The 16,401-nt window shown below is 37.5% G+C and overlaps 1 protein-coding gene across 1 annotated transcript; it reads right to left on the bottom strand.

Annotated features, from left to right (window-relative positions):
* Positions 1-1,474: 1,474 nt before the first annotated feature.
* Positions 1,475-14,437, bottom strand: traf6 (TNF receptor-associated factor 6). Its single transcript, XM_022665239.2, has 7 exons — positions 14,361-14,437; positions 12,534-12,829; positions 11,410-11,560; positions 8,780-8,938; positions 7,655-7,726; positions 7,465-7,542; positions 1,475-6,031 (listed from the first exon to the last, which is right to left on the bottom strand). The coding sequence occupies exons 2-7, from the start codon at positions 12,827-12,829 to the stop codon at positions 5,159-5,161; spliced, it is 1,629 nt and encodes a 542-aa protein (XP_022520960.1). The 5' UTR covers positions 14,361-14,437; the 3' UTR covers positions 1,475-5,158.
* Between the last annotated feature and the right edge of the window lie 1,964 nt (positions 14,438-16,401).

Below are 16,401 nucleotides of genomic sequence, written 5' to 3'. Positions count from 1 at the left end.
GCAAAAGAAAAATTCACACTGTTTTCATAATTTCCCATTATATATCTACTAGAGACAGATTATATCTGTCCAGTATCATTTATTGTACTTTAATCCTGGATATATGGAGAACTTTGGAGTGTATTATTATTATTATCATGACTCAGTGTTTTGTCGTATTGCCAAGAGTATCGTTATTGTGAAAATACCATTAAATATCTACAGCCTACACCAGGGGTGTCCAAACTTTTTTTGTTGGGGGCCAGAAGGAGAAATATATTTGAAGTCAGGGGCCACAGACTCTATAATAAAACAAATAATGAAATATAGCACTTTAAATAATACATTTTTCTGATTACTTTCATTTACACACCATTTTACTTGACTTACTATCTTTATCTTTGACAGTGTTGTGTAAACTAAGATTTTTCAAATTGATGTTTCATTTCATGATGTCTCTTAATATTAAACTCCTTAATTACGGCAACTTTTAGACTCTTTGGCCCGTTTTTCTGCGCTACAACTGAACACTCTCTCCGCTTTTAGACTCTTTGGCCCGTTTTTCTGCGCTAGAAATGCGCACTCTCTCCGCTTTTAGACTCTCTGTCCCGTTTTTCTGCGCTAGAAATGCGCACCCTCTCCGCTTTTAGACTCTCTGTCCCGTTTTTCTGCGCTAGAAATGCGCACTCTCTCTGCTTTTAGACTCTTTGGCCCGTTTTTCTGCGCTAGAAATGCGCACTCTCTCCGCTTTTAGACTCTCTGTCCCGTTTTTCTGCGCTAGAAATGCGCACCCTCTCCGCTTTTAGACTCTCTGTCCCGTTTTTCTGCGCTAGAAATGCGCACTCTCTCTGCTTTTAGACTCTTTGGCCCGTTTTTCTGCGCTAGAAATGCGCACCCTCTCCGCTTTTAGACTCTCTGTCCCGTTTTTCTGCGCTAGAAATGCGCACTCTCTCCGCTTTTAGACTCTTTGGCCCGTTTTTCTGCGCTAGAAATGCGCACTCTCTCCGCTTTTAGACTCTCTGTCCCGTTTTTCTGCGCTAGAAATGCGCACTCTCTCTGCTTTTAGACTCTTTTGCCCGTTTTTCTGCGCTACAACTGAACACTCTCTCCGCTTTTAGACTCTTTGGCCTGTTTTTCTGTGCTAAAACTTCACCCTCTAAGCTTTTAGACTCTTTGGCCCATTTCTGACACCTAGCGTTCAAACTTTGAATCTCACATTATAAAAACCTGATTAACAGCGGGACAACTTTCATTCTATTTCTAAAATACCTCGCGGGCCGCTCCAAAACAGGAAACGGGAGGCAAATGACCCGCGGGCCGTAGTTCAGACACCCCTGTCCTACAGCAATAAGCCATTTTTTTTTCATTTCCACCATGTTATTTTTGTTTTGTTGTAATGGATAATGGAGAAATAATGGTGAAAGGCAACTCTTCTGGAAACCAGTTTGACGTTCTGGGATTAACAAAATTGCACTGAGTGGAGTAACGGCAGCAGTTTTTGCAGGCATTATCACTTTTATACTTTTAGGCAAGAAATGAATGAAAAAAAAATACAAAAAAAAAAACATGTCAGTGGGTTCTGGGATTCCTGAGTTATACTGACCTCCCAGTGATTAAACCATGTAGATCATGTGATATAAAAGAAAATCTTTTTTAAAAGCTTCACAGTCGTTCACCTGGAGTGCTCTAGCTCTAAACTTTGGTTTAAAATGGACTTTTAGTGTAGTAAAACATGATAAAAACTACTTATCTTTGTAGAAGAGCTCACCTCTGCACTCCTACAGCTTTCTTTGTGACATATTTTGCCCCAATAAATCGCTTTTTACACCAATATTCAGGCTCAACGTAGCTCCACATTTCATTGGTAGAATCAAAGAGAGCCCTAACATTTAAAACGAGACATTAATATCTTAAAAACTGCACAAAAAAAAGCTTTTTAAAACCACTGTTTTTTTTTTTTTGTTTTTTTTTACATCTTAAAGTAGAATCAAGATCAGTACAGTGATGGGGGCGCCCGGAGATGTAGCTAATGCTATGAGAAAGTAACAGTAAAAAGTGTTTTTTAATAAACTTCTTGTGCGGTTTTAAAGGTCTAAATGCCTAGTTTTTAATGTAAGAGCTCTCTTAATCCTACCAATGAAGTGTGGAGCTACTTTGAGCCTGAATAACAGTGTAAAAAGCGATTTATTAAGATTTTATGGTTTAAGGTTTTGGGCAAAAAGCACAAAATTACTGTATTATGGAAAGCTGCAGGAGAGCGGAGGAGGGCTATTTAACAAAGGTTAATACTTTTTATCATGTTTTACTAAAACAAAAATCTATTTTACACAGGAGTTCTCCTTTAAAAGATCTGTACAAAACTCAACTTTTGATGCATCATTAAAAGGGGACATATTAAACAAAAATGAAGTTTTTGTGTTTAAATATTTCCACTTGTGTCTCACTGCCCCTATATAAACACTGTAAAACTCCAAACAACAACAAAAAACATCCATACATACATTTTCTATGAATCAGCTGAAAGAATTTGGGGTCAGGAATCGTTTTCGGCTTCTATGAGCCGTTTGCATGGCTCCTCCCTTATTGTGATGTCACAATAACCCAGGAAACCTGCCACCAGAGCCCCACCCAATAGATCAGTTGAAAAAACAATTCCATTTGGGTCTGCTGGTTGAGAACCTCAGTACACAGTACACAGCAGGATTAGCCAGCAGACTTCTTCTGAGGGAGGGATCTGTAGCTAATGTCCGCAGCAAGTCCGTAATCATGAATTAGCTTGTTCCTGTTTTGAAATTTACCTACACAAGCTAACACTAACGTTGTGGTTATGAACGCTCAGCGTAAACATGGGGAGTGGTTAGCAAAACAGCTTATTTGCATAAAAGTGACAGAGCCATTAAACAGCACGTTCTGAAAGGGAGTGTAACTGGTACGATTTGTTTCTTTATGTGAGAGTGATTTTTATGTTAGAACTTAATTTAACTTATGTAAATTAACATGTTTTGTACATTCTAACCTGTGTAAAAAGACACATTAGCATGATATGTCCCTTTTAAGAGTGCTGTTGCAATGCATTGTGGTATTTGTTGTGTTTTAAAGGCTGAAAACCACATTAAAGTGTCCTGTTATAACTGGCAATGTAGCTAGATGTCTATTTCTGCATTTGTGATACATTACTGCTTCATTACTCCACATGGTGGCGCTATAATCAAATAATGAATAAAGTTAATAAACCTGCAGTGAGGAATATTGGTTGTTAAATTCTGTGAAACTGTAACACTAATAAATCAATAATTCCTGGTATTTAATTTACTTAAGAGTATTTTATCCTCTTTAGAAAGACGCTATGCAGTATCGTAGAGATTTATCTTGCAATATATCAAGTATCACAGTATTACAGTATAATCTTATTTGCTTATAGTGCCAACATGTGGAGTAATAAAGCAGTAACTTTAGTAAGTCTAATTGAAGGGTGAGTTTTAGGGAGTTTAGCACTCCTAGGTTTTTCAATAAATATATAAAAATTTTTGATGCCACGTATCGATAATGTATCACAAACGAACATCATACGATATATCACAATATCGATTTCGTTGCTGTCCAATAAAAAACAAGTATCTCTTGGTGATTTTTAGTTTACTACATAATTTAAACAGACAAACTGTCTCCTACACTGTGACAAAATTTCTTGATGACAGACCAATAGAAATACTTCAAATAAACTCTTTTTTCGTTTACTTCCATTGAAAGTGAATGCTTGTTTTTCATTTGACAGCGACGATATATTATCTCACCCCTAGTAGCCATATTTAAGCCGTATGAAGTGACCGGGTGTAAACAGGATCTGGTTTTGCTCATTTCCAGACTACAAAATACTACAGAATCTAAAAAACTACTGCGGCCAACAGACCAAAAACCAGCACCGCTCCAGTTAAAGCTCAACCTCATACCACTGACCTGCTGTCAGGTTCATTTTACAGCTTCCACCATTAATAACACACGCTAGTGAACTGCTGAAGTACTGCTATACTGCACTGAATCTCGCACGGTAATGTAAAAACAATGTACACGTGTGTTCATCGTGTCCATATCCTGTTCAAAGGCGTATCTTGATACAAATATTTAACAAAATAAAGAAAGAAAAAAAAATGTCTTCAGTAAGATTTCTCGAATCCACTGAAATATGTTCACAAACATTACGAAGGCCGAGTCCATGAGAACTTGAAGATAAAAGTGAAGAGGATAAGGTGTGTGCCGATCGCTCACTCCTGGCGTTAACGCATCATCTGGGTGATCCAATCATAAGCAGAGCGCCAAACTAACTCCGCCCCATTGTCCCAGGGCCAATAAAAATAGTTCATTAATCAAACAAACACGATAAGATCAAAGCTCTGTCTGGTGAAAGTCGTATTAGTTTTTGGGCGATCGCTTTGGGCAATCACTAGGTTAATCATTTTGGGTAATTGCTTAGGTAATTGTTTTAGGCACACGTTATGGGCAATCGCTTTGGGCAATTGCTTCGTTTTTTTGTTTTGGGCAGTCGCTTTGGGCAATCGCTTTGGGCAATCGCTTTGGGCAATCGCTTCGTTTTTTGTTTTGGGCAATTGTCTTGGTCAATCGATTTGAGCAATTGCTGTGGGCAATCATTTTGTGCAATCACTTTAGTCATCGTTTTGACAATCACTTGGTTAATCATTTTGGGCAATTGTTTTGGGCAATCATGTTGGGTAATCATTTTGTGCAAGCGTTTTGGACAATCACTTGGGAAATCGTTTTAGGCAATCGTTTTAAACAAATCGTCTTGGGCAATCGATTTGGATAATGGTTTAGGCAGTCATTTTGGGCAATTACTTGGGTAATCGCTTTGGGCAATTGCTTTGGGCAACTGTTTTGAGCAATCGCTTAGGTATTTATTTTGGGCAATCGCTTGGAAAATTGTTTTAGGCAAGCCGCTTTGGGCAATCGCCTGGGTAATTTTTTTGGGCAATCGAGTTGGGCAGTCGCTTGGGTAATTGTTTTGGGCAATTGCTTTAGGCACTCAGTATGGGCAATCACTTGGGCAATCGTTTCAAACAATCGCTCAAGCAATTGTTAGGGCAATTGATTTGGAAGTCGCTTGGATCAACCAGGATGCATGTTAATGCCAGGTGTAAACAGAAACGAAGAGATTCGGGTTGGCTCAAAGCGACGGCTCAAGGCCCCTCGGCTGCACTCCCTCTCTCCTTAGGCTTGCGTCGAAACGCGGCGTGACCTCACAGCGCACCATTAACACATCGTCTCTTACGAAGCCTCTCTGGTGCAGGGCCTGCAGCTGCATAAAGGTGACGTAGCCGAAGCCTTTGGGGTTGCGCTGGACCGTGGGCCTCTGGAAAGCCTGGAGGTCCGGTTTGGTCTCCATCACCTCCACGTGGTGCTGACCCTCCGCCTGGTCCAGCACGGCGAGTCGGATGGTGCCCTGGAGAGGCCAGGACAGCTGGCTGTCGAACTCCCCTTGCATGGTGTGCACAAACAGAGAGATGTAGTTGGAGCATCGTGGCGCGTTGGGGGTTTGCAGGTGAAGCCGGAGGCACAGTTTGTAGCCCGGCCGGCCCGTGTAGAAGGGCGGGCTGTGAAGGACCACGGGATGACCCGCTTCCTGGTTACGGATGTGGGTCGAGAACCCTTCCAGCCGCCACACGTAGACGCCCTGGTACTGCTGAGCCTGCAGCTCCCGCATGGACTCCTCCAGGGAGGCCAGCTTCTTCCGCAGCTCCGTCATCTGGGTGGACTGCGTCTCGTTGCGGATGCTCAGCTCCCGCAGCTTGTGGTCCTGCCGAACCAGCCGGCTCTCCAGCTCCAGGACCGTCTCGCGCATTTGCTGCAGCTCCTGGTTGCACTGGCACGCCCCCTCTGGCCGGGAGGACGCGCCGCGACTGTCCGTCGGAGACGCCGCCGAGGCAGAGTGAGAAGAAATTAAGCCGTTGATGGTCTGGTTGCGCAGGACGTCGGCCATATAGCGCATGTGCATCTGCGTGAACTCCTGCATGTGGAGGGCCAGGTCGTTCCTCAGCATCTGGAGCGACCACATATCAAAAATTAAATAAATCAATAATAAATAAATAAATAAAATATATTTTAGATGAAATTCAAAAGCTGTCAGGAGCAACTAAACAGAGAAACACATAAGAAATCATGTAGTAACTTAAAAAAAGGAAAAAGTGTTATACTCTGTGATACTTTACAATTCAATTCAATTTATTTCTATAGCGCTTTTTACAACAAAGGTTGTCACAAAGCAGCTTTACAGAGAAAAACAGCACCACAGAGATTCCAATTATTATGGAAAAACTCCCTTAAATTAAGAGGAAGAAACCTTCTGAGGAACCAAGACATTTAGGTGCTCTTATCTGGGGAGAGGTTAACTAAGGCTGGTAACTCTGTACAACAAATGAAACTCTCGCTCTTCCTGATGAGTGCCAGTTCCATCATACCCTTTTCTTATATTTTTATGGATTGACTAACCTTACTATTTTCCTTATTAAAAAGTACATTACTCAAATGAGCTATACACTGTATACCTGTAACTCTACCTCGAGACGAGTTCAGCACAGCTGTTAACTGAAAGCCTGAATTCCAGCTGACTGAGAAAAATCCAGCAGAGATGGGCAAAACCGATCATCTAAGCATGAGGTGCTACTTTAAATAATCAAAAATCTAAAACATATTCTGGTTATTACTTTTTTTTTTACTGTTTACTAGGGGTGGGCAATATTATATCGTATAAAATATATCGTGACACAGAAATATCATGATATTAAAAATCCATATCGTGATAACAGGGCTGTTCTGTCTTAAAAGTAGTCTATTATTTACTGTGAAGCTTTAGGTGTATTTATTGTATAATTGTTTTAGTTTGCAGTTTATATGCATGCACTAAATATTCTGCAATATTATTTGCTGCATTATATTATTTTATGCCAAATTATTTATTTTGCCACATTATGATTATACTGTTATACTATTATACTATATTCCTGAAATGAATGAATTATTTTAGTTTTCCTATATCGCCAAATATATCGTTATTGCAAAATACCCTGAAATATCGTGATATTATTTTAGAGCCATATCGCCCACCCCTACTGCTTACTACATAATTGCATGTCCATTAATTGCTTTAATGTCTTTAATATAATCTACAATGTAGGAAATCTTTGCTTGAAAAAGAGATTTGCTGCAATCCAAGTTAGAAATTTCACTTTTTTATAGTTATTGTTACAAAACATACCTGGGATCAATTTTTTTGCTATTAGTAAATGCATTTGCAGCAGATTAAATATAAACTGGTATATAAGTGGCTATTTGCTCCAATTTTTGTTTAGTTCCATTTACTTTCATACAAATACAAAGTCTTAAAATCGAACTACGAACTATAAAACCAAAAACTGAAAAAAATAGAATACATTTTATATGGCAATAAAAGTTTAAAATCTGAAACAGTTTTACCTTTTCTCGACAACCAAAAATGCTGAAAGTGCAGGCAACGGGAGCTTTCAGACAGTCTGTGTCGCAGTGCGACGCCAACTAAAAAACAGCAAACAAAAAGTTAGAAATCATCTCAGTATTTTATTGGGTTATAAAATATATATATATATATTTTTTTTATATTTGTGAAGCATGCATATGTTGTGCTCACCTGATTACGAATGAGCTCCATGTTACAGTATTCACACACTGTATTTGCAAAGAGGCACAACTGTTCATGAAACTGCGAAAAGAGATAAACAAATATATATATATATATACATACACCAGTAAAAATCAATATATTTACAGTATAATTTCCAGCATAATTTCCAACCTTCTGTACATACACTGCCTGGCCACTGTTGGATAATAATTAGTGCGTGGGTGATTATGTTTCACCTGGCAACAAGTTATTTAACCCTGATTTAAGTGATGCAGGGAGTAGCTTCTCATTTTTTGAAAACGACCATGTGGAAAGAAAGACTCATCCTGTGGTCGAGGAAAAAATGTTCATCTGTTTTAAAATTGAGGTTAAATTATTGGTTTGCATTAATAATGCAGAGAAAATAGCTTTCTTTAGCTGTTTTTAGGAAAATATGAAAAAAAATATTCACACTCTCATTTCCCATTATATATATATATATATACACACACCCACACGCCCACACACATATATATATATATATTTATATTTTAAGATCTCAGTTAAGGGTGTGCCATATTCTATCATATGTAGGCCTGTATATACATATACGTGTATATATATATATATATATATATATATATATATATATATTGTTCCAGAAATGATTGCGATAAATGGTATTATTGTCATTTTAAAGCGCCACTATAGAAAAAGCTTTAAGACAGTATGCCAGAGTAATAATATAGTGGCATAATAATACTTTTTGATACTATTTAATGTCCTAAATAACTAAAACAAATAAAAATAAAACACAACCACCCTGGAACTCAGTCCATTGGCTATTATCGATGTCGGCAAAAGTTATTGCAGTTAAAAATATATATATTGTACGATAAGTCGATAACAGTTATCTCGACAGGCCTAATCGTATGCAATAATATATATATATATATATATATATTTTTTTTTTTATTTTATTTCTGTTGCAGTAGTGTATTCTTAATTTTTTTTTTTATTCATTGTTTTGTCTTATCGCGAAAAGTATCGTTATGACAAAAATACCCTAAAATATCGTGATATTAATTTAAGGCCATATCGTACACCCCCTGCTGGACAGGAATAAATGTGAAATGAAAGGAGTGGACTCACCTGTTTCTCAGCGTAGATGATGTTCTCGGCACAGTCAGGGCAGGTAATCAGGCGGTGTGAACACTCCTGGTTAATGTGTTCCTCCAGCTCACTCTTCCACACCGATTCCTGGCACTGAGGGCACGGCACTGTGGCGAACTTACAGTGCGGTATGTGATTCTGCAGAAGTGAAATACGTACACGTCCTCGAGTCACTACACTGAAAAACCACAACCTGAGCTAGTGTGACCTTCATAACTGAAGACCAGAGTATTATACACACATCATATTACAGTTTTCTCCATCCATTTAGATCATTTCTCACATCAGAAATTAATTTTCTCAAAGCCGGTTGTTCAATCTGCACATCATCTAGTCTCATTCTCATTTATTTTATACAAACAGCTAATTAATTAATTATTCTCTATAACTGTCTGCTGTTTTCTAAATTATCAATCACTTCTTTTCTGCAGAACACAATATACACACACATATATATATATATATATATATATTACACACCCACCAGAACAGCTAGACATTAATTCACTGCATTAATCTTTCCATTGAAATTAGTTTAACTAGTTGTCAGAGCCTGTAAAACAGATTTCATACATTTCTATTAGGGGTGGGCAATATTATATCGTATACAATATATCGTGACACAGAAATATCATGATATTAAAAATCCATATCGTGATAACAGGGCTGTTCTGTCTTAAGAGTAGTCTATTATTTACTGTGAAACTTTAGGTGTATTTATTGTATAATTGTTTTAGTTTGCAGTTTATATGCATGCACTAAATATTCTGCAATATTATTTGCTGCATTATATTATTTTATGCTATATTATTTATTTTGCCACATTATGATTATACTGTTATACTATTATACTATATTCCTGAAATTAATTAATTATTTCAGTTTTCCTATATCGCCAAGTATATCGTTATCGCAAAAATACCCTGAAATATCGTGATATTATTTTAGAGCCATATCTCCCACCCCTAATTTCTACTATTTTTTTTCTGGTGAAAATCTCCTGAAATGACGATTATGTATTTTTCGCACTATAGGGCGAACAAGATTAAAAGGCGCATTTAAAAAAAAAGACTCTATAAGGCACTCTTAATTCAGCAGGTCTCGTTGCAGGGTGGTGGTTTGAGGGGGCTAAAGCTAAGCTAAGTAAAGCTAAAGCTAAGCTAAGCAAACAAAACTGTAATAAATAAATGTAATAAAAAAAATAAAAAAAAACCCTTCTTTTAAAGTCAAACAAGTGCTGATTGTTAATCTACACAGATTTCCCTCCTGAAACTAAACGGTTATTTGGGTGAATAAAACACTTTCGTGTATTTATAGTAAGCTTAGATTCATGAATTTTTCCAGCACTAAGGCTGAAGCATTAGCATTAACATTAGCGGCTACCGGGATTAGCAGCAGGCTGCAGGCCGATAATATTCACCTCTGTATGACGAAAGAGTTATACGTGGTAAGCGGATAATGCTAATGCTGCTCCAGCAGTGCTAGCCAGGGTTATCAGCAGGCTACAGGCCGATAATACTCACTTCTAAACGGGAAAATAGCAGTTAGCGGCTAATGCTAATGCTAATACTGCTCCAGTCTCCGTGCTGGAGAACTAAACTGAAACTCCTGTATAACTCTGTACTTCAGTGGAGAGGCTTTACTGCTCCTTAATACCTGACTGATAGAATTCATACATAAGGAGCACCGGATTATAAGGAGCTCTGATGATTTTTGGGGAAAATTAAAGGGTTTTAAGTGCACCTTATTGTGCGAAAAATACAGTAGTTGTCAGAGTCTGTAAAGCAGATTTTATACATTTTAATATATATATTTTTCTGGAAAATATCTCCAGAATTGATTAGTAACTAACTAAAAACGCTCCTATATGATCAGTGGAGCTGAAAAATGGAGAATGGATGTAGAAACAAGCAGGTGGTCATAATGTTATGCTTGATCGCTGTATATAATGATATACAGTACAGTAAGTGATATGTGATCTGATACCTGCTGTGATTTTAGAAACACACTGTACAAAAAAAGATATATCTGGATGAAGCTGAGCTTTAATAAAATACAGTGTACTGAAAGTCCTGTCTGTCTGTTCTGTGGTAAAATGACATGATCTGTCAATAAATTACTGTATTAACAGTAAAATCATAAAGGTGAACTCTGTCTGTCTATTTCTATTTCTTGTAGACAGGCTCTCATAAACAGTAATGTGTAGTTTTATACTGCTGAAACTGATTTAGTTATGATTAACAGGAAAAAATGCTGTATTTTTTAATATTTTTAACATTTCTAATCAGACATCAAAATATTAGCATCACATTTTTATAACCTTAATTAGGTTTTATTAAGTTTTATTAGTGATCGACCAAAGATAGGGCCACTAAGAAGCCCCTTAAAAATGAATTTACTCTGATTAAAAATTATAAACCTTAAATTTGAAACTAAATTGTGTGTTAATAAAATAAAATACGAGGAAAATGTCGAATAAGAGCCCTTTAAACTGTGCTTTTTTTTAGTACCCACTGATGAGGTTAACTTATTTAGGCATTAATAGTGAAGTAATTATATCAGCAGTTCTGAGAACAGGCAGGATTTTCACCAAAACGACCGGAATTTACCTCTAAGTGCCGGAGCTCCATTTTCTCCATACAGCCGACGTTTCTGCAGCGAACAGTGAGGGACAGGATTTCTCTCTTGGCAAAGTTATCCGGGAAGAGCTGGTCCTCCGTCAGAACTTCATTATCCACCGGACATTTCTGCCCCGTGTCTCTGCAAATAAAATAACAGAGTACATATTTTACATAAAATTAGGGTTAAAATGGCGATAAAACAATAAATTAGGACAAAAATCTATCAACAGAAAGGTTAAGTGCAATTAAAAAACAATATATGGACATAATTTGACTGGTAGTGTATTTTGAACCTTAATTGAGAGTTTTAGTTTTATCTGTTTTATCTTTAGTTTTAGCTGCCTTAAAAAAACAATTTTACTTTTTAATTTTAACCTTAGTTGAAAAGTGATAAAAATACAACACAAGGAACACGTAGAAGGAGGCCCTCACTCTTAACCTCTATATTTTACCACTATTCACAGTATTCACAGAAGTCAGAATAGGTCTAGGCAGGGGAGGAAGCAGAGCTGATTGGGCTGAGTAGTGTGCCTCTGATAGCACCGAGACGCAGATGGTTGGACGTCGTCAGCAAGGGGTGGTATTATTGATTAACTGATTTGCATATTGTGTCCGAGTCTATAGCACAGTTGAAGCTGAGAAGGCGCTGCAGCGGAAGAAATGACAGCAATAAAAACGTTTTTTAAAGGTTAAAAAAATGTTTATAAAAAAATTTAAGCTGGACAAATTTCAGCTATTAATGGAAAAAAAAAAAAAACGGTTAAGGGCTTAATGTCCGTTTAAGGGCAATATTTTTTTTTAATGGTGATATAAAAAAAAAAAAAAAAAAAAAAATATATATATATATATATATATATATATCAATTTTTTTCATCCCTTTCACATACGTTATAAAAGATATTGTTTCAGCTTATATCTATGAAAATATAATTTTCTAAAATTACATTTTAAAATCTCGATATTTCGCCCAGCCATACCATGCAACACTAATATGCTCACGAGTGCATAATGTATAAGACAATAACTTGTTAAATTATCACAATACACTAGAATAATGATATATTACTCTGCTCCAATAGAAAGACAACACTAATAAACAGTATTTATCTCACCGGATAGATTTCCTGATGCAGCAGTTGCAGAAGCGATGGCCGCACGGCGTCTGCACCGCTGACCTCAGGCCCATCAGGCAGATGGGACACTCGTACTTGCTCTCCAGCGGGGGGTCGAAGTCGACGTCGTAGCCCTGCTGGTCAGGCTGGAGGCTGGGGGACACGCTGAGGGTGGAGGGGTTCTCCGTGGGGCTCAGGTAGGACTCCCGCTCCTTCTCCATCGCCGCCGCACAGCTGGATGGCCAGTCGTTATTGGACTCGTCCAGACTGGACTTGTGTGTGTCGCTGCACGCCATCTACACTCACATAAAAACAAGAAAATAAAATTAATGCATTTCAGAAATTAGCGTAACAATGCTGTAACTCCTGTAAGTCCTGTTCATACCATCTCTACAATATATACATTTCTGAATACTGTGAACGATATTATACCCTGAAATATTGTGCCATAAATATCACCCACCCCTAATTATCACATCAGCGAACTAAATTTAGTTTTTTTTAGTATTTTTATGTAAAAGAAAAATGTACACTGTTCTCATTTCTTATTATATATGTACTATAGACATGTTATATCTGTCCAGCATCATTTATTTTACTTTAATCCTGGATATATGGAGATATTTGGAGTGCATTATTATTAGTATCATGACCTCTGTTACAAATCTGATAAAATTCTTGGTATTTTTTTTTTGTTTGTTTTTTAAATATCTCAGGGGATGTGCCATATCATATTGTATGCAACAATAAAATTTAATTGTCATTTTGTTGCAGTAGTGTATTTTTTAAGCATATTTTTTTTAATTCAGTATTTTGTCATATGACCAAGAGTATTATCATCATGAAAATACCATGTAATATCGGGATATTATTTTAGGGCCATATTGCCCCAGTACAAAGTATCAAAATACATGTCTGGTATTTAGTAAAGTATCTAGATAGACAAACAGACAGATCTGTGTAACATAAATATCTGCCATTGGACCGAATCTATGATAGGATAGGATAAGATAAGATAGGAGAAGATAGATAGATAAAATAGGATAGGATAGGATAGGATAGGATAGGATAGGATAGATAGATAGATAGATAGATAGATAGATAGATAGATAGATAGATTGATTTAATACTTTTCCCGCTGTTATGATAGCAAATAACACACACCACAACCCTGAGATGCACATCTAAACACTTTAATCACGAGTTTAAACCAGAATTAATGATAGATAGATAGATGTGTACTATGTATATTTGCTACTGGATGTCTAAAATTTCCCTCTGGGATAAACAATAAAGTATTATAGATGGGTAAGATTCTAGAGAGACATAACAATTTAACACTTTTCCCGCCGTTACGATAGCAAAGGCACACTGATCATTAAAACAGGCCCATAGAGCACTAAAGCTCAGGTTAACTATATTCTGGGCGGGACCAAAGCGGGCGGGGAAGAGTTATTTAGCTAAAGTTAACTTATGAAACCTATTAAATAGACTTTTGCAGTATATTACGATCTTTCTGCTCCTCTAATACAAACCACAACCCCGATATCCACATCTAAACACTTTAATCCGGAGTTTTAAATCAGAATTAAGGGTTTAAATCAGCAGAAATCCCCGCGGGAGGCGCGTGAACTCAGCCCGGCTCAGTTAGCTTATCTTAGCTCTCAGTACGGATACAAACCTCTCTCTCGCGAGCTCCCCGCGCGCTTATTCAGCTCGATTCCTGCTCTATTATAGAAATAACAGCCCCAGCATATGGAGTATAGAGTTATTAACCCTGTTAAAGCGCGTTTATCCGGTTTATTCAGGCTAAAGTTTGGTACTTACCTCGCTTAGCGGCGCTGGATCTGCTGAACGCCGCTCTTCCGCTATCCTGACGTCACGGTGTGTGTATGTGAGCAATGACGCAGGTTGCCAGATTGGTGGGATTCCCCCGTGAACAGATTGGGAAGCAGTTACTGTGTAAGGCAGGGATGCCATGTGAGGGGGATTTCAGACCTGATTTACTGGCAGTGTTTTTTCAGGCTTATAATAAAGGAGTTTTTAATAGCATTTAAATAATTAATTTCTACATTCAACATCTCTGGACACTGTAGATACTTTACTAAATACCAGACATAGATAAATTACTAGAGATCCAGACTTGAGCAAAAGTTCTCTATCCAAAAAGTGATATATATATATATATATATATATATATATATATATATATTTTTTTTTAATGTGCATTTTATAAATTGATGTATATTTCTATAAAACATACAGAATACAAAGAATGCTCTACAAATCTAAATCTGTAATCTAGGAAATTATTACTAATTTATTAACTGTTAATTCTGTTAAAACTCAACATCTTATACAAAATTAATTAACCCACATTAGTCTACTAAAATAAGCAACTATCTTGGTAACACAACATCAACATTAAACAGAATAGTAAATAAAATAACATTGCTGTTCCCGTAAATGAGCTGCTGGAGCTCCTTCACAGCGTCAACCAGCAGCTCAGTTTCCTCTGCTGAGAAGAGTTTGTTGAACACGTCCAGGTAGCTGCACCGTTAAAATAGCAATCCACCAAAGTCAGAGCTCACCTGGTTCTAGTCTTAAAGGGAATGATGAGCAAGAGACACTGTGATTGGTTTATTTTACTTTACGTCCAAAATTAACCACATCCATAATTAATTAAGAGAATTAGTACATGACTTTTGCATGTTTCGAGCAGAGCAAGGTGTACATTTCCCGTCGTTACGATAGCAAAGGCACACTGGCTTCTGTTCTGTGAAGTACTGAGCGTCCCAAAAGTTCTGTTCCTTGCCGCTCCAGTGTTTGATTTTATCTAAGATAAATAATAATAAGCAGCAGAAAATGGATGACGCTTTAGCGAAACCGCACACAGAAAAGTGACACATGGAATTGCAAAATTGCGTGTTCTTGTGCTTGAAAACAGACCAAATACAATAAGCCCCTCCTCCAAACCCACCCAGAATCATTCCTGGGTGTGAACTAAAGTATTTAGAAGTGTGAAAACGCCCTAAAACGCCCTAAAAGCAGTTTTTTATTTAATTACAAGGCCTCAGCGTTTTTTTGCACGCCGGGAAAGAAACGGTCAGAAAAAGTCGCCCACAGCCAAGAACCTGATGTCAGCTTTTGGAATCGTTTCTCTAAAGCTTCCCTGTTTCTGCTTGTCTTGTCATGCTGTCGCCAGTTTCCGTCTCTGCCCAGGACCTGTTTCTGCCCACGGTGGAGGTGCGGATAGGTGGGGTCACAGTGGGCCTCTATTCCGCTTATGAATAGAGCATTTTTTAAATAGCAAGGTCAACACTCTGCATTAACAACGACGCTCATTCAGCGCAACCGAACACGCCGACCGCCCCTCCTGCCCCTCCCGCTCACACAGAGCAGCCTTCAAATAAACCTGCTGCAGATCTTTCCTCCTGACCAACTTCCAACATCACTCTGTGGCTAAAAACCAGAGTCCTGATGTCAGATAACACGCTAGGAACACGTTACACAACCAGGGACTAGAGGAACATCAGCAGATTTATAGATGGATTTAACTGCTCTCTTCTAATTGCACATAATTTTATAATACTGTAATTAGATAAGCAATGATTCTAGAAGCTAAACAAATCCTAAAATATGTTGCATATAGTGTAGAGTCACAGACGAATAAAATACTTGCTGTACAAGAAAAAAATATACTTCAGCAAAAAACATAATTAAACATAATTACGACCTTCCTCATCTATCTATTAAAAAAACTAAATTGGTCTCAGACCACCTCCTGAAGTGGTTTGGATTTTAGATCGGGTTTGTACCTGTTTCCGCTCCTGAAGTGATATGAACAATAAGAGTTGCATCTATTTTA

This window comes from Astyanax mexicanus, chromosome 23 (assembly GCF_023375975.1).
Source record: "Astyanax mexicanus isolate ESR-SI-001 chromosome 23, AstMex3_surface, whole genome shotgun sequence".
NCBI classification, from domain to species: domain Eukaryota; kingdom Metazoa; phylum Chordata; class Actinopteri; order Characiformes; family Acestrorhamphidae; genus Astyanax; species Astyanax mexicanus.
This window is presented reverse-complemented; position numbering and strand designations above follow the sequence as displayed.